The 25,417-nt window shown below is 40.2% G+C and overlaps 1 protein-coding gene across 1 annotated transcript in view; it reads right to left on the reverse strand.

Moving 5' to 3' along the window:
- The window catches only part of ATP6V1B2 (ATPase H+ transporting V1 subunit B2), a 28,409-nt gene extending 12,316 nt beyond the window's left edge, over positions 1 to 16,093 (reverse strand). The window contains exons 1-5 of the mRNA XM_049866181.1: positions 15,921 to 16,093; positions 6,329 to 6,384; positions 1,337 to 1,435; positions 475 to 568; positions 270 to 347 (exon numbers count right to left, since the gene is read on the reverse strand). Of these exons, the coding sequence (XP_049722138.1) occupies positions 270 to 347; positions 475 to 568; positions 1,337 to 1,435; positions 6,329 to 6,384; positions 15,921 to 16,056 (463 nt within the window). The 5' untranslated portion in view covers positions 16,057 to 16,093. The remainder of the gene's footprint in view (positions 1 to 269; positions 348 to 474; positions 569 to 1,336; positions 1,436 to 6,328; positions 6,385 to 15,920) is intronic.
- Positions 16,094 to 25,417: the final 9,324 nt, after the last annotated feature.

Below are 25,417 nucleotides of genomic sequence, written 5' to 3' on the forward strand. Positions count from 1 at the left end.
GTGATATTTTATAGTGTTTTAAGATATTATATGTAAAGATACAGAAGATCTTTATATTTGTAAAGATGGTCTCTATGGAAAATAATTTTATTCAATATGGAAATAGTCAAGGAAATTATTGGTAAAATGTTACCTACTTAGAACAATCACACACACATACACACACAGCCACAGCCACCCACCCGCCCACCCCCCCCTCCATCTGGTAAAGGTACAATACAGGTAGAGGTTATTTTCCCCCAAACACAGAAATCCATCACTGTCCCTACCCATGATGTCAAGGAAGTCTTCAGCCAGCACAACAGGGCCTCTGTCAATGGGTTTTCCTGACCCATTGAATACCCGACCTGTAAAACAGTAAGACAGAACAGAGTGGACACTGATTTCTAAATGTTCATTACTTTTCTAGACTTTCTGGCAATGTGTTTAGAAGGAACAAGATCTCTGCTCAGAAGAATAATTATATCCACTCACCAAGCATATCCTCAGACACCGGTGTTCGGAGAATATCTCCAGTAAACTCACAGGACGTTTTCTTGGCATCTATCCCTGAAGTACCTTCAAATACCTATCAAGGAAGAGATGTTATCAGAAATTTACATGGGTACTTAAATTTTATCTGTTAAACAGCCCATATAAAGTGAAATACATAAACAGACACTATATTAATACAAGTACAAAGAAATGTTCACATTAATCTTTAGACTAAGGGTTGGCAAGCTATGCCTGCAGGCTAAATCTGACAGGCAAGCTAAATGTTTTTACATTTATAAATGGTTGTTAACAAAATAAAAGAGAGAAAAGTAAGATTATGCAACAGAGACCTTACGTGGCCTCACAAAGCCTAAAGTACTTATTATCTGGCCTTTTATAGAAAGTCTGCCAAGCTTGCTCTAAATTTTTTTTTTAGGAGAGCAAATTATTTGAGAAAACTGGCATTTCTCATAATCAAGTTACCAGTAAAAATCAGGGATTTTAAGAAACAATTTAAAGGAACAGGCTCCTCCCCAAGATATCATTTTGGTTTTAACCTATAATCACTGAATTCTGGTTTTCATGTCTCTCCTGTGTGACTTTCTGCTTCATTTTATCCACTGAAAAAAAGCAATTTTACTGGTGGAGCTATTGGGCTAGAACAATATAGACAGGTAGCTGATATCAGGGCCCCCCCCCACCCTCCGCCAAAAAAAAGCAAAAATAGTATTTTTTTTCCATGGCCAGTAAACAATCTCTAAAAACATCATTTCATTCAATTAAATACTAGAAAAAACAAGCAGTGTTCCCTATGTTTTCAGATTAGGAAAAAGTTCAATTGAGTTCTCAAAGTGATGCTCACCTGAACCACTGCTTTAGAACCACTAACTTCTAGAACTTGTCCACTTCTCTTCGTACCATCTGGTAATGTCAAGTGGACAATCTCAGCATATCTGGGAAACTAAATAGGAAGAAATAAAGGATCAATAACCAACATTTTAAGAGTCCTCTCCCCAAAAAACTCCTCCCCTAAGTACTCCGTATGCTGTTTCTCCACACAGCCTGTGTGCGTGCACACGCTCCCCCCCCCCCCCCAACCTCCACACAAGTACATACTGAGGTATAATGTCCTCGGGTACTGAAGTCTTAATAAAACAGTACTGACATGCATACTGGCAAACATACTAAGGAGAAAGGTCTTAAATCCATAAAATATGGCATTTACATTTCTTTTCTCCTGTGTGCAAATGTTTTAAAATTCTGAGACTACAGAAAGGTGCAAAAAATACAAATACCCGTGTTCCCACCACTCAGAACCGGTGTTTGCCTCTGGACTGTGTGTGCATAATCACATGTGTGCTTTTTGGGGGGCAGTAGAGGGATAAAATGTTACTAATAAAATTATTAATATAATAAAATAATGCTAACATCTCCCTTAACCCACTCCACCTCCAATTCTCCTAATCAGATATGTATTCCTCTAATCCATTTTTAATATTTTATGACACATTCCCAAAAATATATTGTAAAGTGTTTTATATAAATCGCAATATACTGCATGAATCATTCTGCAACTTTTGTTTTTGACTTTTTGCTTTGATCTGTCATGTAAATATTTATTTTAGCAACATAATCTATCAAAAGATGCATCGCTATTTTGTGTGACATGAAGGGAAAAAAAAAAAAAAGCCTGCCGATTAAACTGTGATGCCTCAGTGATTACGCTGAAATGAACAATCTTGCATGTAGCTCCTCATGCAAGTGTGCCAGGGATTCCCTGATGATGGGGTACAGGGTATGCTTGTCTTCAGCCACATCACTCTGGAGAGCAACCGTTATCAACTGACAATCTCCCTAGCAGTGCACAAAAATATCCTTCCCCTACACCACTGCCTTCCTTATATTGTTAAATTTTTGCCATTTTTAGAAATTAAAAAATGGCATCTTTTAAATTTGCATTTTCCTAATTTCTCATAATACTGAGCATCTTTTCATGTTTACTGACAATTCAGACTTCATTTCCTATGAATGTATTGCTAATATCCTTTCCTCACTTTGCTACAGGATTTGTTTTTCTTATTTATTGGCAGTAGTTTATATATTCTGGATAGTAATTCCTTTGCAAAAATGTTTTCCCTGTTTCTTGTTTTTTAATAGTTTATGTTGTCATACGGAAGTTTTTAATAATTTTTATGTAATAAAATGATTTCCTGTATGACTTGCACCTTTTTGTCTTGTTTAGGAAAATTTTCCAACCTGAAGTTATAAAGACAGTCTCCTATAGTTTCTTCTAATAGTTTTATATTTCATTTTTCATGTTTGGGTCTTTAATCCATCTGGATTCATTTTTGATATCTAATTTTATTTTTATTTAATATGGAAAACTAAATTGCTACAACAATATTTACTAAAAAGCCCCAAGTGCTCCCTGTTGACTTACAATGTGCCTGTCATGTACCAAGTTCTCATGTGCTAGGTCAGACCACTGTTTCAGGACGTTTAATTTTGTTCCACTGATATTTGCTGATTCCTGTGCCAAATCCTTATTCTTAATCACTTTCTATCTTATTTTGTTATCTGGCAGGGGAAGTCTCTTTTCTCATTCTTTTGCAGCATTATCATTGCAAGCACTGAACTTTACTCTTGCATATGAATTTTTAAATCAGTTTGTCAGTGCCACTGACACATACACATACATACTTTCAGGACTATGGCTAGAAATAAATGAATTTACAGATTAATTTAGGGATTTTCAATTTTTCCATTCATGAATATGGAACCTCCATTTATTATATCTTCTTTGATGTCACTGAAGTCCTTGAGTGGTACAAACAGTTAATGCATCTGCCTGCTAACTGAAAGGCTGGAGGTTCAAGTCCACCCAGAGGTGCTTGGGAAGAAAGGCCTGGCAACGTACTGCCAGAATCTCAGCTACTGAAGACCCTCCGGTGCCCAGTCCTACTCTGACGCACCTGGGGTTACTGTGCGTTGGAGTCGGCTTGACAGCAACTGTTTGGTTTTGGTTCCACGTCTTTGTACAAAGTTTTATGGTTTTTTAATTCAATCAGTTACTTCTAGCATCTAGAACACTACTGGTTTCTGCAGACTGATCCTATATTCAGCAACTGTCCCCTACCACTGTTTCACTGTTTCTAACAGTCAGTCCACTGAATGGCTTAGATTTTCTGTTTAGTTAATCATATCAAGAAATGACTGTTTGCTGCCATCAAGTTGGCCCCTAACACATGGCAACCCCACGCACAATGGAAGGACATGCTGCCCGATCCTGGGTCATCCACATGATAGGTTGTATACTGGATCACTGTGACTCACAGGGTTTTCACCGGCCACGCTGTCGTACGTCCACCTAAGTCTGGAAGCTCCACCGAGACCTTCACAGCCCCACAGTGTCATGCAAGCCTCTACTGACAGACAGGTAGTGGCTGTGCGTGAGGTGTACTGGCTGGGAACCAAACCCAGGTCTCCCACATAGAAGGCACGAATTCTACTACTGAATTACTAAAGCCCCACGAGAAACGATGATAGTTCATGCTGTTTCCTTTCTAATCCTTTTATAGCCTTTTTCTCACAGTATTGGCTAGGTTCCAAGTAACAAGGGTGAATAGTGATGATGACACCAGACAGCCTCGTTTTGCTCCAGATTCAAATGAGAATGTTTCTAGAGTTTCTCCTTAAGTACGCTGCCTGCTAAAGGTTGTGGTGAACATCCTCTAAGAAGTTAAACAAAAGTTTGTTTTACTCTCGTTTTCTAGGAGGGATTTTCTTTTAAGAAATGAGTATTTAATCAAATACTTTTTCTGTATTTACTGAAAAGAGCATAAGACTTTTCTAGTTTAATCCATAAATGTGCTGAATGACACTGATATATTTTCTAATGTCAAATCACCTTTGTGTTGCTGAGATAAACTCTACTTTGTCATAATTTTTTGTTTTTTTTACATAGTTATTTTTGCTAATACCTAACACATGAATGTATTTTACTATGAATTCTGGCATCTGTGTTTTTAAGTGAAAATGGCTGTATTTCTCTTTTCCAGCGCTACCTTTTGTCTAGCTTTGGAATCAAAGTAACACTAACTTCTGAAATGCGCTGGGGAGCAGCTTTCCATCTTCCGTTATCCTCTAACACAATGTGTGGGAGATTACCTATCTGTTCCTTCATTCTGTATGTATGCTTTACGTTAACACCAAAACCCAAAAATAAAACCTGTCACAGGTCTGAGAAAGCAAACGAGAAAATGCAAAGCTAAACCTTGGGGTGACATGGGGGAGATTGTGAAGAATACCAGGGAGTTTGTTAAAGAAAAACAAAACAAAACAAAACAAAAAGACCTAAATCTGGTGGTAAATTTGTTTAATAGTCTCTCCTTACCTGGAGGTATACCATAAAATAATAATTAGCAAAAATTTTTTTAGCTCCCTTAAAACTGCTTCCTCAAAGATATTTTCTAACTTCTTCCTGGTTATTGTCTCTCATAGTTTCCTACACTTACCCTTCACAGCACACACCATAATTTTTTAATTATATATTTACTTATGGCTCCAGCAGGAACAGAGCCATTTCTATTGTTCACCGTCATATTTTCTATGCTGAACTCAGCACTTAAAACAGTTGAAGTTCAAATATGAAAACTTAAAAAATATGAACCTAAAATTTCAATTAATAGAAAAGAAGAAAGAAAAAAAGAAAGCTTCCTAATATTTTCCTCCCCCCTCCCCCCCAAAAGTGTAGGCACTTCTCTTTCACAAAACATTCATCAGTGCTTGCCTGAATACTGTACCGTGTAAGGGTGCTATATATTGAGGCTTTGAGTCAATCTGCAGATTAGAATGAAACAGTGGCCAGGAAGTAAATTTGCTATGCTTAATCTTGAGATTAATTTGTACAGGTACCTTGTCACACACAAAAATGTCATCTTAGTAATAAAGCTGACAAGTCAGCGCACTCTGGTCTTTAAGGAATGTTTCCCCAATATTTTTCTGCTTCCAGAGGGGCCACATGCCAACATACTCGTATCATTAACCTCTCTCAACAAACTAGTAATTGTGTGCCTCATCCCTTACCCCACACCAATAACGATCATTATAGCATTACTGTTCTAGAAAGCGTATTATATAAATTATCTTCTCTCAAGATATTCTGATCATAGAGCTCAGGCAGAAGGCTGAGCCCCATGTGTCATTTAAAGACTATACCCCATACCTCTTTTTCCAGGATAACAATGATAGTGTTCATAGTTCTTATATATAGGTGTGGGTGAAAACATTATATATAACTAAAGATACTTACAAACTGAATAGGTAAACGCTATTCTTTGCTTTCGGGTCTTTGCCACTGTTGAAATAATATATTCTTGTTCATTCAATACTTGAACACCAAGCCCACAAAGAAAAGGTAATAATCTTTACACACTCAGAGAGCTTAAAATTTAGTAGAGAAGACAAGTGTGCAAATAGCTGTAACACATGGCAGTCTATGAGTTACGGGTCCTATGATAGCAGATATCTGGACGGTATCCTACAGTTTATAATGCACACTCACAAATATTTCTGTTTTTCTTCCTAATAACCTTGTGAGACATGAAGGATGAACATTATTTGTCTCTCTCTCTTTTTTTTTTTTTGCAGATGAGGGACTCAATGCTACAAACAGAATTCACAGTAGATCCAGTACTGGAATCTGGTCTTCTGACTTCTGGTGTAAAATTCTTGGCTCCTGTGTAGCACTGACATTCAGGTCAAGGAATGGCTTAAAAACATAACATAAATTTTAAAAGAGTTACAGGATATTTAACTTCATAAATGGTCAGATTATAACAGACAGTGGTATTACCTTAACATGATCTAAAATCACTAGTGGACCATTGACTCCTGATACTGTCTTGTATGCTGGAAAGAAACACAGAAGAGTCAGCTGTAGTCAAATGGCAAAACATCCTAAACTACCTCTCTGGTATTATCAAAAAACCTCTCTCTACTTTACTACAACTTTTATAATATGGAACGCTCGAATAGTTAAAACATGTTTCAATGTATTTATGAAATATACCTGTGCTGTACAGCTTTTCGTAGTCTACCCTCATCCAACCAGAAACAATTTCAGCCCCTACTCCAGCCAGCCCTGTCATTGTTCTAGGTGCTCAAGATACAGAAACAAATAAGGAGGAGACCTGAAGACTCGTCTTCGAAGCGTTACAATCTTACGGTGGGGAAGGGTGATGCCAGGTAGTTACAATGTGATAAGATGAGCTGTGCAAAGGTTCTGTGTGCACACAGAAAAAACAGCAGTTGTACTTACTTTCCAGGGAGAAAAGACAAAGTTTTATAGGAGGTGGCACTTAAGGCTGAATCTTGGGATAAACCAGTTGCCATCAAGTGTATTAAGGACTCCTAGAGATCCTACAGGGCAGAGGAGAACTGCCCCATAGGGTTTTCAAAGAGCGGCTGGTGGATCTAAACTGCAAACTATTTGGTAAGCTGCCAAATGCAACCACTGTGCCACCAGGGCTCTGAACCTTGGGATAGGAGTTAGTAAAGTAGATGAGGGAGGGGAAGGGAATCATTAAGTTTAAGCAGAAGTAACAGAACTTACAGAGGAAATGTGACAAACTATAGTCTGTAAGGCAAATGCAAGGAGCCCTGGTGGCATAGTGGTTAAGCGCTTGGCTGCTAACCAAAAGATCGGCGATTCAAACTCGCCAGCTGCTCCTCAAGAGGAAGATGTGGCAGTCTGCTTCCGTACGGTTTACAGCCTTGGAAACCCTCTGGGGCAAGTCTGCTCTGTCCTGTAGGACTGCTATGAGTCAGCACTGACTTGATGACACACAATAACAAGGCAAATGTACTGGAAATACAAAATATAATCTGTAAGGAAAAAAGCCATGATAAAATGGTGTCATAAAAATTATGGGAAAAGAACTTTAAAAAGGAGAGAATGGACAATGAAATGAGAAGCCAGAGGTCAAGTTAAATAAGTGCCTCTTCTATAAAAAGTCAAATAATACTGTCAGTTCAGACACTGCAAATTATGCCCTAGAAGTAATCTCTTAGTCTACTCTATAAGGTACTACCAAAATCCCTCATTATAGAAAAGTAGCCAATCTTCAACCGTATCACACCTATGTCAAGTGTAATGTTCATTAAATGTAAAAAAGAACACTCTAACAGACGACGTCAGAATCAACTAAATTTGAAATTAGAATAGATGAAATAAGCAGTGACTCCTCCATTTTTCCTTCCTCCTACCTGGGCCTGGTAACCATTAATAAACTTTGGTCTCTATACACTTGCCTACTCAAGGCATTTCATGTAAGTGGCATCATACATTATTTGTTCCTTTGTGGCTGACTTATTTCACTACACTTGTTTGATATCTTCTGAGGTCTTATAATGAGCTTAGGTAGAGATTCCTGGCACAAACACAGACTCTCAAGAATGGTTCTAAGAATAATCAGTCTGTTCACTCAAGGGGCTTCAGAATTAAAAACACAATTCCTTCAGCCTAAGGCCAAGAAGGATGTGCCCTGGTACAAATGCTGAGGTAGAGTAGGCAAGCACTATCAGGAGCCCCTTTCATTCACACCAACTGGACATTTAAGTCCAGACATTAAATATTTGCTTGAATATATCTGTAAATGTCTCAAGAGAAGCCTGTACACTGGCTTTTTTTTTTTAATTACCTTAGATAAAAAACAAGTCACAACTTAAAAAGAAAGCTAAACTGCTTCAATGTGTGATAATCTAAAGGGATTAATCATTCTTCTAAGATTACTAGAAAAACCCCCACTTGCTACGTTTTCTGCCACTTTTATTAAAATCCCTCCCGTTGTTTTAAAATAATCAAATACTTTTTAAAACATAATCCCAACCTATTAAAAAAATTTCTTCACTGTTCTCATTTTAAAACAATGCTTTTTTAGTGACTTCCGAGTAGAAACATTTTTTCTTAGAGCCCAGTTTTAAAAAAATACAGAAATACAAGACTTTTCAAAATCTTTCCCTAAACAGGTAGGGGGCGGCGGGGAGTAGAAAGAGTTGGGGGTGGTGGTGGTGGGGGAGATCTACCAAAACCAAACCCACGGCAGTCAGGTCGATTCCAACTCGCAGCGACCCTACAGGACAGAGTAGAACTGCCCCATAGGGTTTCCAAGGAGCAGGTGGTAGATTTAAATTGCTGACTTTCTGGTTAGCAGCTGAGCTCTTAACCACTACATACCACCAGGGCTTCAGGGGAGATCTAGTTGAGATTTATAGGCAACTATTTTGAATAAAATGTAACATCAGTAAAATCCTTCAGGTGCTTAAAATTCTCTTTACTTTATCAACAAGATTTGCATCGCCTTTGAGCTTCTACCTGGTACCACAAGGATGCTTCGGAATCTCATGTTTAAAGGGAAAGACTAGTCCAAAAGACTAATGGACCACAACTACCATGGCCTCCACCAGACTCAGACCGAGTCCAGTACAACTGGATGCTGCCTGGCTACCACCACCAACTGCTCTGACAGGGATCTCAATAGAGGGTCCTGGACAGAGCAGGAGAAAAATATAGAACAAAATTCTAACTCACAAAAAAAAACACGATTTACTGGCCTGACAGAGACTGGAGATACGCCGAGAGTATGGCCCCTAGACACCCTTTTAGTTCAGTAATGAAGTCGCTCCCTGAAGTTCACCCTTCAGCCAAAGATTAGACAGGCCCGTAAAACAAAATGAGATTAAAGGGGAATACCAGCCCAAGGGCAAGGACTAGAAGGCAGGAGGGGACAGAAAAGCTGGTAATAGGGAACCCAAGGTCAAGAAGGGAGAGTGTTGACATGTCGTGGGGTTGTTAACCAATGCCATAAAACAGTATGTGTACTAACTGTTTAATGAGAAGCTAGTTTGCTCTGTAAACCTTCATCCAAAGCACAATAAAACACTTAATAGACAAGAGGTAAGGGTGGAAACTTTGGTGAAGTGTAAGACAGTACATAATACTAGGCAAGCCAGTACAACCTGTACAAGGCAAGGTCACGGTAGCTCCATTGACACATCTAAACTCCCTGAGGGACTGAATTGCTTGGCTGAGGACTGTAGGGACCATGATCTCAGGAACATCTAGCTGAAGTGGCATAAGATAGTTTATAAAGAATATGTTCTATATTCTACTTTAATGAGTGGCGTCTGGGGTCTTAAAACCCCATGAGCGGCCATCTACGGAGCTGCATTGGTCTCACCCCTTTGGGAGCAAGGAAGAAGGAAGAAAACCAAAGATACAGGGAGAGATTAGTCCAAAGGACTAATGGACCACATCTACCATGGCCTCCACCAGACTGAGACCAGAACAACTAGATGGTGCCCGGCTACCACCACTGACTGCCCTGACTGGGATCACAATAGAGGGTCCCGAACACAGCTGGAGAAAAATGTAGAACAAAATTCTAACTCAAAAAGAAAGACCGGACTTTCTGGCCTGACAGAACCTGGAGAAACCCTGAGAGTATGGCCCCCGGACACCCTTTCATCTCAGTAATGAGGTCATTCCTGAGGGTCACCCTTCGGCCAAAGACTGAACAGACCCATGGAACAAAACAAGACTAAAGTGGAGCACCAGCCCTGGGGCAGGGAGTGGAAGGCAGGAGGGAAGAGGAAAGCTGGTAATAGGGAGCCCAGGGTTGAGAAGGGAGAGTGTTGACACATCGTGGGGTGGTTAACCAATGTCATAGAACAATGTGTGTACTGTTTGATGAGAAACCAGTTTCTTCTGTAAATCTTCATCTAAAGTACAATTAAAAAAAAAAAAAATCTCCCGTTTAAAATTCAACCTCCTTCAAAATTATTAAGTTTTGCCAGTCACGAGCAAAAGTATGACTGAGAAAAAGAAACACCAGTCATGGCTCTTCCTGGAAACAGTGAATCAAGCTGACTTCTACTCAGAAGACAAGATTCTACTTCATCTAAAGAACAGCCTTTTTTGAAAAAGCCTAATATCCTACAAGTTAACTGATTAATACCAACACACATTTAATGAGTACTTATCAAGAATTCTCATTTAATCTCCAAAACAAAGTTATGAGGTAATAACTATTCTTATCCCAAGCTTTAGATGAGAAAAATGATTCTCAGAGAAATTAAGTAACTTGCTGAAGAATCTCAATCCATATAGTCTGGTCCCAGAGTCACTTGTTCTTTAACTCTATGGCTATATCACAGCCCAAACTCTAAAACCGAAGTGATTGTTTTTATGGTCTGGTATATTATTATACTCATTTGCAAGACTTATCTAGCTACAACACCTAAAATAATTTTATAAGTCTGCAACTTTAGTTATGAAAAATAAGTCATTTTTAGTATTCAATGCACTGGGCAATATTTCCCTAGTGTCTACGTTTTGTCAATACTGCAAAACAATCCTTCTCCAATGGAGTGTAGTCACTGGGAGAGTTTAAGTAGAGAACAGAGTATCTGATGGCGATGCCTCAGCAGTTCATCCTCGCTGAAAAGCACAAAAAACAGGAGACGACCAATTCAATTAAATCAAAGGTTAAGAAATCTGTTTGGTTTAAGCTAGACTGATATATATATATATACACACACACACACTAAACCAATAAATAAGGGGCCCTGGTAGTGCACTGGTTAAGTGCTTGGCTGCTAACCGAAAGGTCAGCAGTTGGACCCCACCAGGCCCTCCGTGGGAGAAAGATGTGGCAGTCTTGCTTCTGTAAAGGTTATAGACTTGGAAGCTATAGGGTAGCAGTTTCTTCTACTCTATCCTACAGCTATGACTTGGAACTGACTTGACAGCAATGGATATATACCGATAAATGATATATTGTAAACTTCATAACCCAGACTACATAAAAACACCACCAAACTTTATATTTAGAAAGTAACACTTTGAAAGAGCATCTTCACATTGCTGTCAGCTGCCAGAGTCACCCCCACACATGGCGGCCCCACACACAATGGAAAGCAATACTGCCCAGTTCTGTGCCACTTCCATGACCAGTTGTGTATCAGATTGTTGTGATCCATATGGTTTTCACTGGTTTATTTTCAGAAGTAGATCACCAGGCATTTCTTCCTAGTCTGTCATAGTCTGGAAGCTCCACTGAAACCTGTTAGCATCACAGCAACGTGCAAGCTTCCACTGACAGACCGGTGGTGGCTGCACCATGAGGTGCGCCCTGAATCAAACCTGGGTGTCACACATGGAAGGTGAGAATTCTACCACTGAACAAACACTATCCCCCTATCTTCATAAAACACTGTTGGGTAAGCAAGGCTGATACCACCATCACAACTTAAGGAAACTAAGGGTCTCAGAATTAAGTGATCTGCCTACAGTTGCCTTGTTACTAAATGGGGGAGCACAGATTAGAACTTTTATACATGTGTATTTTACTCTAAAGTGGGTATTCTATGACCCCACACTATTTACGAATTTAATTTCCAGTATCATTTAAAAACATGGAAATTACAGTTTCTAGTACTCAGAGTATAGACAGGTTCTAGAAGATAGTTTATATATAAACTATAGCTCTTTCCCATGTAATAAAAGAATTTGCAAACGAAATGATATCAAATACTACATTTTATCCCTCGACAATATTTATTCAGCCATTACCAATAACAGCCTAAAGTAGAGATATCAGTTTAGATTAAGGCTGCCAAAGACATGAACCTGTCTCCTCAAGAAACTCGAAACTCATTCAGAAATTCCATAAATATTTCTATTTGCCAAAATAATGACCACTGTCCTCTTGAAAATTTCCAAATGAATAAGAACCTTGGTCCATAGGTAGATATATGAGGGACAACCCGAACTTCTGACAATACAGCAGATACATGTTTACATTACATTACATTACCTGCTTAACACATTTTACAACTAAAAAGTCACATCTTTGATTTTGAACTATCAAGCAGGCAATAAATATTTATGAAATTAACATTTAAAAACCAAAAGCTACAAAAGTTTTAAGAAGCCCATTTTGTCAGATGACATCCTCTTCCTCCTGCAGGATATAAGACTGTCCAATGTACAACTAACATTACTTAATGATTGTGAAATTTTCAAGAGAAAATTCAATAGCCTTTGCACAGTAAGAGACCTAGTCCTAGCCTCCGCCTTAGTAGTGAAACAAAAACCCATCTTGCATTGTGCAAGAACAGTAGAGACCCACACCCTGAGCAGTGAGAACCTGAGGAAGGAGAAGTTCTAGAAAAAGGCGGATTCCTTAATTTGACTTTCTGCTGGGACTAGCTCTGGTTTATGATGTAAGGAACTTCAGGTTAGTTGATCTAGGATCTCAAGAACAATGGAGACAATCTAATTCAAAATGTTTAGTGTCCACGAGCTCTATGTATATTACTGAACCCTGCTCAAGGTTTAAAAGAAAATCAAGTTTTCCTTCCCCGTGACTTCGGAAATTTGACTAAAGTGCTGAGGGTCATTTTCTAATCTTAAGACTGCATATGTCATTTTCCATTTCTTGTTAACAGCGCTATAATCTTCAAACTGTTTTTAAACAGGTCCAATTTGTACAGTGGAACTACTAATATTATTCCATTCCTTCACTCGAAAAGCACATATTAAATAACTATAATTACCTATCACCTAAGATGATATCATCAATCTTTAACTAGAAAAATAAAGAGGTTAATAAATATATATTCAGAAGCAACTAAAGCTGTTGACTAGAATCAATAATGTGGCAAAACAGGAAAAAGATATTCGAATGTAGTTAGTTATTGGCCTAAGTATATTGTTTACGTTTTTCAAAACAACAGAGGTACAGAAGGGGAACTCAAATCAACCCAATTAAGTAACAACTCCCTACTGACTTAATCCATGTTAAGAATCTATTCTCTAAACTATCAGAACAGGGAATTTAAATGCAAGTTATACAACAATTTCGGACACCTTCTATGTGGTGGTGCTGTGGTTCAGCACCAGGCTGCTAACTGAAAGGTTGGCAGTTTGAACCCACCAGCAGTTCCGAGGGAGGAAGATGTGGCAGTCTGCTTCTATAAAGATTTACAACCTTGGAAACCCTATGGGCAGTTCTCTTCTGTCCTATAGGGTCGTTATCAGTTGTAACTGACTCAATGGCAGTGGGCTTAGTTTGGTTTTGGTTTCTCTATGTGGCAGGCACTGTGCTAGTTCTACTCTGACACACTTGGGGTCACCATGATTCAGAATCGACTTGGCGGCAACTAGTATGGCATGTTCACATTGAGCACTTACTGTGTGCCAGGCACTGGTCTAAGCAATTTCCATAGCCTATTTCATTCTCTCCTAATAGAAAAGCCATACGGTATGAGCTATTTTTAGTGCTGTGAGGTTCAGGGAGGTAAAGTAACTTTTCCAAGATGACACAAGTTGGTAAGTGGGAAACCGGAATGCATGTAGAATAAGTCTACACACACAAGTGGCCAGGTTCCCCCAACCTCACATGAATTTCTTTGCTTCCGACATCCCCAGTCAAGGCCTCCATTGCAGTGAGATTAAACAGAGAGACACCGGGTCCGTAGGGACCCAGCAGGTCAGAGGCTGCTGGTGACTGTTCCTTCCTGGACCCTTATAAACCAAAACCCATTGCTGTCAGGTCAATTCTGACTCATGTCGACCCCATGTGACAGAGTAGAACTGCTCCATACGGTTTTCTTGGCTGTAATCTTTACAGAAATGGATTGCCAAGGCTTCCTTCCGTGGCCCCACTGGGTGAATTCAAACTGCCAACCTTTTGGTTGTACTCAAGTGCAAACTAGGGATTAAAAAAAGGTAAGTTCTTCGGCCACTGGTTAAACACACAAACACAGAATATTACTTATTCCCTAAAGTCTTACAACCTTAATCATACAGTGCTGTTTAAATGTTATCATTATTTCAGTTGATACTCTCTGAATTGACACTGAATGAGTAATTATAAGGAGACTGACTAATGCACCCTTATAACCTTTTTCTACAAGCATCATTAGCCTATCTATCTGTCCTATCCAAAGAAAAGCATACAAATACAGTTTATAAAAGAGAATTTGTAATTTTTAAGTGTAAACTTATTATCACAGCCTATAAAATAATGCAACACCTGTCAGTTTCCCAAAACACTTACTTCAGGTTTCATATAAATACCCGACAGGCAGTCTCTAATCCAAGTAATTCCCAGTGTAAAAAGCAATGTCTTAGCAATTTATAGAATCAAGTGTGCTTTCCTTCCTTCTCACACTGCAGTGCTATCACATGACCCAGTGACAGACCACGGTAGGATTAGTCAGGCTGGAAAGCGCCCTGACTAAAGCCCTTCATCTGAAATTAACCAATGAGCCACCCACAGACTGGCGCTCTGGCAATTAACCAGTGCAGATGCAGTCTCACCACCTGAGGAAAGAAACATCCTACACTTTCCCAAGTTTAAAAAAAAAAAAAAAAAAAAGTCTACTTCCGAGACTCATTCCCAGCTTCCAAGGATGCTGTGAAGAGGTTTGATACTTCACAAGTGTAATCAAAAACCATTTCTTCCTGAACTGCTGACTTGTCCATTTAAACCTGGTATATTAAAATTTTTTTATAATCACAACAGCACTTAACATGCACAGCGATGTAGTATGGACAAAGCTGCTTGGCGTCTCCAAGATAATCTTGCACTCAACCTAGGATGGTTAACTAATCAGTAAATGAAGAGGCAATACTAGAAAAAGGTCCACCAAGAATTAAGAAACTGGATTTTTAGTTCCTGCTCTGCCACTAATTAGGTGTCTGAAACCTGGCAAGTCCTACCCTTCCCAGAACCTTAGGCTTCTCACTTGTAAAACGAGAGGGCTGGACTAGGTGACCTGCAGGGTACTTTTCAGCTCTAGTGTTCTCTGATATCTAGGTATCAGAGCAGCCCCTCCACTGAACAAGCTGCCACATCTCCTCTGACTGCGGGCCTGAGCTCCATCCACCAAAGGCCTGACCACGTCAGCGACCGCACTGCACTGTCCGCGCTCTCAGAAGCCTCACGACAGGACCTGAGTTCCTCACCAGCGGGAGACCATGGAAGGGGCGTTCCCTCGACCACTAAAATATCCAAACGTGGTCAAGGGAAGATAAAAACTGAAGTGACAAGAAGCGGCCCTCCGAGACAGGAAGCAAGCGCTTGTGCCTGAGAATGCTCCACTTTCGGGGAACTTGGAGACGGTGGGGCAATAGCCAGGAGCCCACCATCCCAGAAAAAGGGTCCCCTTGGTGCTCTTGTCCTCGGCCCACCTACGTTCCGAAAATGTAGGGTGCACGCAAACCTCCTTCTACAGACAGATCTACATGTGTCAGGGTCAGAGGAACGCCGCAGAGAAAAAGAAATACCACCCACCCCCCGAGGGCCAAGCAGGTGAGTGGGTGCAAGGGGCAGGGCTAAGTAGCAAAGACAGCGTTCGTCTTGCTCTCTGATACTCACTGAGGCGAGGCTGGGAGAGGTAGTTCCGGCTAACTGCCAGCGCCTGTTCCCGAGCTCCCACCACGGGCCCACTGGTGGCCTTGGGTAGCTCGGGTGCGGCCCCATTCACGATCCCCCGCATCGTCCGCAGCGCCATCTTGTCTCCTCCGTCCCGACTGGCCCCGCAGCAGCGCCGCGCAGGCGCAGATATAGCTGGGGCGGCCCGCGCACCCGGCTCCGCCCATGCGCGCTGCGGAATCCCCACCTCGCACCGCCTCCTTCGCTGCTCACTGACCCCAGACTCGTGACTCGAGCTCCGAGTGGGCGGGGCTGAGCCAGCGAGCCGGCAAGAGGAGCTGACCAGCGTGCTGGGAGGCAGGGCGCGGGTCCAGGAGGAGGGAAGGGGAAGCGAAAAGAGGGACTCAGAGAAAGGCAAGATTTAAGGGAGAAAGTGAAGAAACGACGAAAAAGAAATGTAAATGAAGGGAAGGAGGGAGGAAGAAGGCAAACGAGTAAAAGAAAAGGTCAAATGATGTCCATTTATAATGGCATTTCATGGCTCTTCTCTCCCGCACCTCTGACTCTCTCCCCCCATTTTACCTGTTGACATTCAATTAGATGAACAGTAAACTTTTACATAACATAGGGGGAACATTTCAGGATTTGAACTATATACATACCCGTTGCCACGATTCTAACTCATAGCTACCTTACGGGACAGAGTAGAACTGCTTCGTAGGGTTTCCAAGGAGCGGCTGGTGGATTCCAACTGCTCACGTTTTGGTTACCAGCTGAGCTCTTAACCACTGTGCCACCAGGGTGGTCAAATGAAGTGAACATTGCTAAGTTATTTAATGTCTGTTTTAGGTGCATCTTATTTCTATGGCTTTAATACAAATGCTTACAGCCTTTTTGCACCACATCACTGAATCAAGTGTTTGTGATATACATTATATGCCGTTCAAAGAAATAAACTAAAGCTATAAAAACCACTTTGTTTCAAAAACAGCAGAAATATAAAGCTCATTCCAGTGATTATTATCACAGGGCACTCTGTGTCATCTCTTGTGGGTCTCAGTTTCACTTTTCTATCTTCCTACCCAATTCATTCATCCATATGTCAATTCAGCGGACATATATTGGCCTGTTTTAAGTGCGATAGTTGTTCCTGCTTTGTACAAATGGTTAACGTTCAGCTGCTAACTGGAAGGTGGTTGGTTGGAGTCCACTCAGAGGCACTTTGGAAGAAAGGCTAGTGATGTACTTCTGAAAAATTAGCCATCCAAAACTCTCCGGAGCATAGTTCTACTCTGATACACTTGGGATTGCCATGAGTAGGAATCAAGGCAACAGCAGCTGTTTTTGTGTGTGCTTGTGGTTAACAGTGCTTGGCTGCTAAAGGAAAGGTTGGAGGTTCAGTCCACTCAGAAGCACCTCAGAAGAAAGACCTGGCAATCTACTTCTAAAAAATCATAGCCATTGAAAATCCCGTGGAGCACAATTCTACTCTGAAACACATAGGGTTGTCAAGAGTCAGAACCAACTAGATGGCAACTGGTGTATATAGTTCAAACTCTAAAATGTTCCTCTTATGTAAAAAAAAAAAAAAAAAAAGGAGCCCTAGTGTCGCAGTGCTTAAAACACTTGGCTGCTAACTGAAAGGGTCGATGGTTCAAACCCACCAGCTGCATCAGGGAGAAAGATGTGGCAGTCCGCTTCCATAAAGATTACAGCCTTGGAAACCCTATGTGGCAGCTCTACTCTGTCCTATAAGGTTGCTATGAGTTGGAATTGACTCAACAGCAGTGGGATTTATGTAAGAAAAATTCATTGTTCACGTAATTGAATGTCAGCAGACAAAATCTGGGAAGAAAAGGCTTGAATGGTGGGTAGGAGGGAGGGGAGCTAAGAATAGGGTATGGCCCTTGATGATGAGGAAAATCACCATTTCCATCCTCTCTTGTTACTCCTGGAGTCTATTGTCCTGTCTCAGGCTATAGTCCTTTCTTTAGCTCCTCTGATCTTTTTCTCTCTGTTTTCTCTGAGGCAACAATTAGCCATTCTTCTCTTTTAATGTTTGATTTTTTTTCCAAAGAAATTTAGAAAGTACAAACAAAAAATTACCCGTGTTCCTACTACTGTGCTACTTACTGCATCAGATTTTCTTTGCCATTTTTTAACACAATTGGCACCACACTGTATACATAATTCTGTGTCCTACTTTTTCTGTAAATTAAAGCATGACCTCCTGTTATCAAAACTGTTTGAAAACATCTCCTTGAAATAATGCTTTCCACTTGCTGTCTCTGCTTCCTTGTTCTTCACCTCATATGAGGTTTTTATGAGTCTGTACACAGGGGATAAATGGGCATTGCCATATTTGTGCTCTTCTGGGTAACCCCAGTAAGCACAGTGCAATTCACTCAGCATCCATTTTCTCCATCAGGCATTTGTCTCCCCATCATGTCACAGTGGTCTCCTAATGCCAAATACAGTGGATACTTTCAGTCTCCCTGTGACTTGCCATCTCTTTGGCATTATACAAAAGTCTCTCCTTGAAACTTTCTCTTCTTTTGATTTCTAGGGCAAAGGCTCTGGTTCTGTTCAACTCTAGTTACCGTTCCTTCTTAGTTCATTGCAGGGTATTCTCCCTTTTCCCACCCCCTAATTTTAGTGATCCCTTAAATGTTGCCTTTCAGCTTCTTCTCACTCTGTACACACTCTCTGGTTTGTCTCTTTTATTTCCATATTACCAATACTGTGATAAGTCCTGAATCTCTCCTGTGCTATTTATCTATTTAATCAAATAGAAACCTCAATCTGAACATTGCACAGGACACTTAACTAAGCAGATACCCAAACAGAATAACTCATCTCTTTTTCTCCCCCACCTCAACAAAATTTCCCTCTTCCAATGTGTTCCCTACTCTGTAAACAAAACCATAATCAGTCCAATCGCTCAGGCTGGGTGTAATAACACCCCTTGAAGAGTTTCCAGATTTGTCTGCCTTTGTCTTTCATACCTCTAAACCGGTTGCCAGAGGAAGAATTTTACTTCTCATTTAACATTTCTATGTAGTTTCAATCCTTTACCATGTACTATATTGTGTTTCTTTTTTTTAAAAAAATTAAAACAACTTGGTGGGGGGAAGGAAATTTTTTTCTTTTTTAATAATGCTTTAGGTGAAGGTTTACAGAGCAAACTAGCTTCTCATTAAACAATTAATACACATATTGTTTTGTGACATTGGTTGACATACCCAAGACATATACTGCATTTTTGTCAAACACAATGTATGACGGCTTCCTCCTTTTTTAAAATAAAAATTACAAATCTGGTCTTTAGAAGCCGATTTTTTACAAGAATAGGAAAACCTCAGACATGAGTATCAGCCTGCTAACAATTGTTATAAGGAGCCCATGTGGTGCAAAGTTTAAATGCTTGGGTACTAACTGAAAGGCCTATGGTTAGTCAAATGTTTGTCTTAGCATGTGTTGCTGTTAGGTGCCATTGAGTTGGTTCTGACTTGTAGCAACTCACGTGCAACAGAACAAAACGACTCACGTGCTTCATCCTCACAATCATTGCTATGTTTGAACCCATTGATGCAGCCACTGTGTCAATCCATCTTGTTGAGGGTCTTCTGCTTTTTCACTGACCCTCTACCAAGCATGATGTCCTTCTCCAGGGACTGGTCCCTCCTGATAACGTTTCCAAAGCATGTGAGATAAAATCTTACCATCTTTGCCTCCGAGGAGCATTTTGGCTGCACTTCTTCTATACAGATTTGTTTGTTCTTTTGGTGGTCTATGCTTTATTCAATATTCTTTGCCAACCATCGTCCTATAGGGTCATTATGAGTCGGAATTGACTTGACGGCACTGGGCTGGGTTTTGCCAACACCATAATTCAAATGCATCAATTCTTCTTTGGTCTTCCGTATTTATTGTCCAGCTGTTGAATGCATATGAGGTGATTGAAAATACCATGACTTGGGTCAAACACATCTTAGTCCTCATAGGGACATTTTTGCTTTTCAACACCTTAAAGAGGTCTTTTGCAGCAGATTTGCCCAATGCAAATACATTGTCTGATTTCTCAACTGCTGCTTCAATGGGCATTGATTGTGGATTCAAGTAAAATGAAATCTTTGACAACTGCAAGCTTTTCTCCATTTATCATGATGTTGCTTATTGGTCCAGTTGTGAGGATTTTTGTTTTCTTTATGTTGAGGTGTAATCTATATTGAAGGCTGTAGGCTTTGTTCTTCATCAGTAAGTGCTTCAAGTCCTCTTGGCTTTCAGCAAGCAAGGTTGTGTCATCTGCATAATGCAGGTTGTTAATGAGTCTCCCTCCAATCCTGATGCCCCATTCTTCTCCATATAGTCCAGCTTCTCAAATTTTTTTTTTATTTGCTCAGCACACAGATTGAAAAGTATGGTGAAAGGCTACAACCCTGAAGCACATCTTTCCTGATTTTAAACCACTCTGTATCGCCTTGTTCTGTTTGAATAACTGCCTCTTGATCTATGTACAGGTTCTTCATGAGCACAATTAAGTGTCCTGAAATGGCCATTCTTTTTTTTTCTTTTAAATTTTTATTGTGCTTTAAGTGATAGTTTACAAATCAATTCAGTCTGTCATACAAAAATTTATATACACCTTACTAATACACCTTACACCTTACTATATACTCCTAATTGCTCTCCCCCTAATGAGACAGCCCACTGCTTCCCTCCACTCTCTCTTTTCGTGTCCATTCTGCAGCTTCTAACCCCCTCTGCCCTCTCATATCCCCTCCAGATAGAAGATGGCAACATAGTCTTAAATGTCTACTTGATCCAAGAACTTACTCTTCACCAGCATCCCTTTCTATCTCATTGTCCAGTCCAATCCCTGTCTGAAGAGTTGGCTTTGAGAATGGTTCCTGTCCTGGGCTAACAGAAAGTCTGGGGGCCATGACTACCAGGGTCCTTCTAGTCTCATTCAGACCATTAAGTCTGGTCGTTTTACAAGAATTTGGAGTCTGTATCCCACTGCTCTCCTGCTCCCTCAGAGGTTCTCTGTTGTGTTCCCTGTCTGGGCAGTCATCAGTTATAGCCAGGCACCATCTAGTTCTTCTGGTCTCAGGCTGATGTAGTCTCTGGTTTACGTGGCCCTTTCTGTCTCTTCGGCTTGTAATTACCTTGTGTCCTTGATGAAATGCCCATTCTTTGCAATGTTGTCCATAATTTGTTATGATCCACGCAGTCGAAGGCCTTTGCATAGTCGATAAAGCATAGGTTAACACTTTTCTGGTATTCTCTGCTTTCAGCCAAGATCCATCTGACATCAGCAGTGATATCTCTCGTTCCATGCCCTCTTCTGAATCCAGCTTAAGTTTCTGTCAGTTCCATGTTGATGTACTGCCACAACTATTTTTGAATGACCTTCAGCAAAATTTTACTTGAATGTGATGTTAGTGATTTTTTTTGATGATTTCCACATTCCATCAGATCACCCCTCTTTGGAATGGGCACAAATATGGATCTCTTCTAGTCAGTTGGCCAGATAGTTGTCTTCCAAATTTTTTAGCACAGACAAATGAGTGCTTCCAGCATTGCATCCATTTGTTGAAACATCTCAGTTGGTACTGCATAGATTCCTGGACCCTTGTTTTGTTTGTTTTAGTATATAGTATGTACTTTACCTTTCTATGCATAGAAAACACTTAAGAAACACTTCCAAATCATGCTATATTTTCATGAACATCACAAAGTAGTGCATGTGTTCATTATTACAAACTATTGTATGTATTTAACTCAAATTTTTAATATAATAGGCTTTATGGCAGTTAGTACTTAAGTATGATTGTCCATAAGTTGTATGTTCATAACCTGGAGACTGATATAGTTAAGAATTTTTACTTCTACAAAACTTTCTTTAACTGTTTGCCCTGTGAGCAGGAATCAGATATGGTCTATTGTGCATAAGCAACATGGTAACCTCAGCATTTATTTAACAAATACTGGTTGAGCAACTTACTGTGTGTAGTGGGTATTATTCTAAGCCCTGAGGTTAGACCAGAAAATAAAGTCCTGCCTTCATGGCAGACAGAAAACAAACAATATATAAGTGCCTGGAAGCAATAGTGTGCTATGAAACAATAGCACAGGGAAAGAATAAAAGAGTGATTGGGTGGGGCAAAGACTTTAGATGGTGGGGTCAGGGAAAGCTCCTTTCAGTTGCCTGAGACCAAAATGAAGAGAGAAAAAGTAAGTCATGGGAAGTTCCAGGAGACTTGTGATCCAGGCAGCGGGAATAGCTAGTGCAAATGTCCTGAGGCAGATGAAGGAAAGTGAGGCTAGAATAGCCTAAACTAAATAGAATGCAGTAGGGTAGTGGGTAGAGCCAGCTCATGTACAAACTTGGAGGCTATGAATGGGAGTTTGAATTCTATTCTTAGTGTAATTGGAGAGTTTCAAGAAGTGATAACATGATATGATTGGACTTTAAAAAGATATCTCAGATAATTGGGCACAAAATGGACTAGGGCAGAAGGCAAAAGAGAAATATGAGAGGCTTATCAGGAAGCTTTTACAGTTGTCTGGGTGAGAGACGATGACTCAGGCTAGGGTGGTGGCTCTCCTCCACAGCTCTCTGGGCTTTCCCTACCACAGAACTCATCTCTGCAATGACATCATTGATAATCATCCCTTTATGTTTTTCTCCTCTGCTGTTCCTCTCTGTAAACCAGACACAGAAGGGGGATAAGCAATGGGAATATACAGAAAAGTACAGTTATGAAAGACATTTGAAAGGAAAAAATGACACAGATCAGCCAAAGATGACTCTAAAACAGGACTTATTAATGAGGGGCCTATAGAAGTCTGTGAAATCTTTTACAAAATGTATGCACATGGGTATTTTCTGTGGAGATCATCCATAGATTTTTATCAGATGCTCAGAGAAGCCTGAACTGTTAAAGAAAACAACAGTGGAGCATCACTGAGAGTGGTATTACCATTTAAAGAACCTCAGGTAATTGGTACTACTTAGCACTTCTCTGGAAACCCTGGTGGTGTAGTGGTTAAGAACTACGGCTGCTAACCAGGAGGTCCACAGTTTAAATTCACCAGGCACTCCTTGTAAACTATATGGGGCAGTTCTACTCTGTCCTATAGGGTTGCTATGAGTTGGAATTGACTCGACAGCAAACCAAACCACTTTTTTTGGGGAGCTAGCACTTCTCCAATTACAAATTTTTAGCATTTCTCCAATTACAATTATTTTATAATTTTTTAGGTCTTATGACGGTTCTGTGCAAAGTAAACTGCAAGTAACCCAAAAATGTTTGTGTACTGAAATCGAACACAAGTGTTTTTGAGAGTTATTTATAGCATGATCGTTGAAACATTTTCCTCAGTTTTTAAAATTTCCTTAATGTATAAGAAAAACAAAGAATAATAACAGATATTTATGGTAGGAAAATTCAGAAAACTTTTAATCTCTCTGATAATGAAGAAATTATTCTTTATGAGGTTCCACCATATCTGTTAAATTAGCAAAACTAACCAAGCGATTTAAAAAAAAAAAATGTTAGCAGGATTAGGGGCTAAGAGGTGCACTGATACTTTTCTGGTGGCTTTGTAAATTGGCCAGGCCTTCTGAAGAGAGAGCAACTTGGTATGGTTTGTCGTTAGTCGCTGCCAAGTCAATTTTGGCTCATGGAATCGAACCTAGGTCTCCCACATGGCAGGCAAGAATTCTACCAGTGAATGACCAATGCTTCATCTATCCGTCTTGTTTTTAGGTGTCATCGAGTTGATTTTCTACTCATAAAGACCCCATATGTGCAGAGCAGAACTGTTACATAGGGTTTTCAAGGCTGTGGCCTTTCACAAGCAGATTGCCACAGCTGTCTTCCGAGGTATCTCTGGAAGAGCTCAAAACATCGACCTCTCAGCTAGTACTGGAGCGCTTAAGTGTTTGTGCCACCCAGGGACTCCAGTAATAATAAAACTGTTCACAAGCTGTTCAATAATTTGAATCAGTAATCATGATAATGAGATTTTTACACCAAAGAATATATTTTTTAGCTTGCTATTTTTTTTACTATAGTAATACTATCCATCATAGCAAAAATGAAGTAGTAACTTAAATATCTAACAATAGTGAAATGGACAAGCACTATATATTTGATGGATGCCAGCATGAGAATGATATACGTTGTTGTTGTTGTTATTGTTAGGTGCTGTTGAGTCGGTTCCGACTGATAGCAACCCTATGCACAACAGAACAAAACACTGCCTGGTCCTGCGCCATCCCCACAATCATTGTATTGCTTGAGCTCATTGTTGCAGCCACTGTGTCAATCCACCTCTTTGAGGGTCTCGCTCTTCTGCTGGTCCTGTACTGCCAAGCATGGTGTCCTTCTCAAGGGACTGATCCCTCCTGACAACATGTCCAAAGTATGTAAGATGCAGTCTCCCCATCCTTGCCTCTAAGGAGCATTCTGGCTGCACTTCTTCCAAGACAGATTTGTTCATTCTTTTGGCTGTCCCTGGTATATTCAACATTCTTCGCCAACACCATGATTCAAAGGCTTCAACTCTTCGGTCTTCCTTATTCATTGTCCAGCTTTCACATGCATATGATGCAATTGAAAATACCATGGCTTGGGTCAGGCGCACCTTAGTCTTCAGGGTGACATCTTTGCTCTTCAACACTTTGAAGAAGTCCTTTGCAGCAGATTTACCCAGTGCAATGCGTCTTTTGATTTCTTGACTGCTGCTTCCATGGGTGTTAATTGTGGATCCAAGTAAAATGAAATCCTTGACAACTTCAATCTTTTCTCCGTTTATCATGATGCTGCTCATTGGTCCAGTTGTGAGGATTTTTGTTTTCTTTATGTGGAGGTGCAGTCCATACTGAAGGCTGTGGTCTTTGATCTTCATTAGTAAGTGCTTCAAGTCCTCTTCACTTTCAGCAAGAAAGGTTGTGTCATCTGCATAACGCAGCTTGTTAATGAGCCTCCCTTCAATCCTGATGCCCCATTCTTCTTCATATAGTCCAGCTTCTCGTATATTTGTTCAGCACACAGATTAAATAAGTATGGTGAAAGAATACAACCCTGTCGCACACCTTTCCTGACTTTAAACCAATCAGTATCCCCGTGTTCTGTTCGAACAACTGCCTCTTGATCTATGTACAGGTTCTTCATAAGCACAGTTAAGTGTTCTGGAATTCCCATTCTTCGCAACGTTATCCATAGTTTGTTATGATCCACACAGTCAAATGCCTTTACACAGTCAATAAAACACAGGTAAACATCCTTCTGGTATTCTCTGCTTTCAGCCAGGATCCATCCGACATCAGCAGTGATATCCCTGGTTCCACATCCTCTTCTGAAACTGGCCTGAATTTCTGGCAGTTCCCTGTTGATATACTGCTGCAGCTATTTTTGAATGATCTTCAGCAAAATTTTGCTAACGTGGTATTAATGATATTGTGCTATAATTTCCACATTCAGTTGGAT

Source organism: Elephas maximus, chromosome 22 (genome assembly GCF_024166365.1).
Source record: "Elephas maximus indicus isolate mEleMax1 chromosome 22, mEleMax1 primary haplotype, whole genome shotgun sequence".
NCBI classification, from domain to species: Eukaryota; Metazoa; Chordata; class Mammalia; order Proboscidea; family Elephantidae; genus Elephas; species Elephas maximus.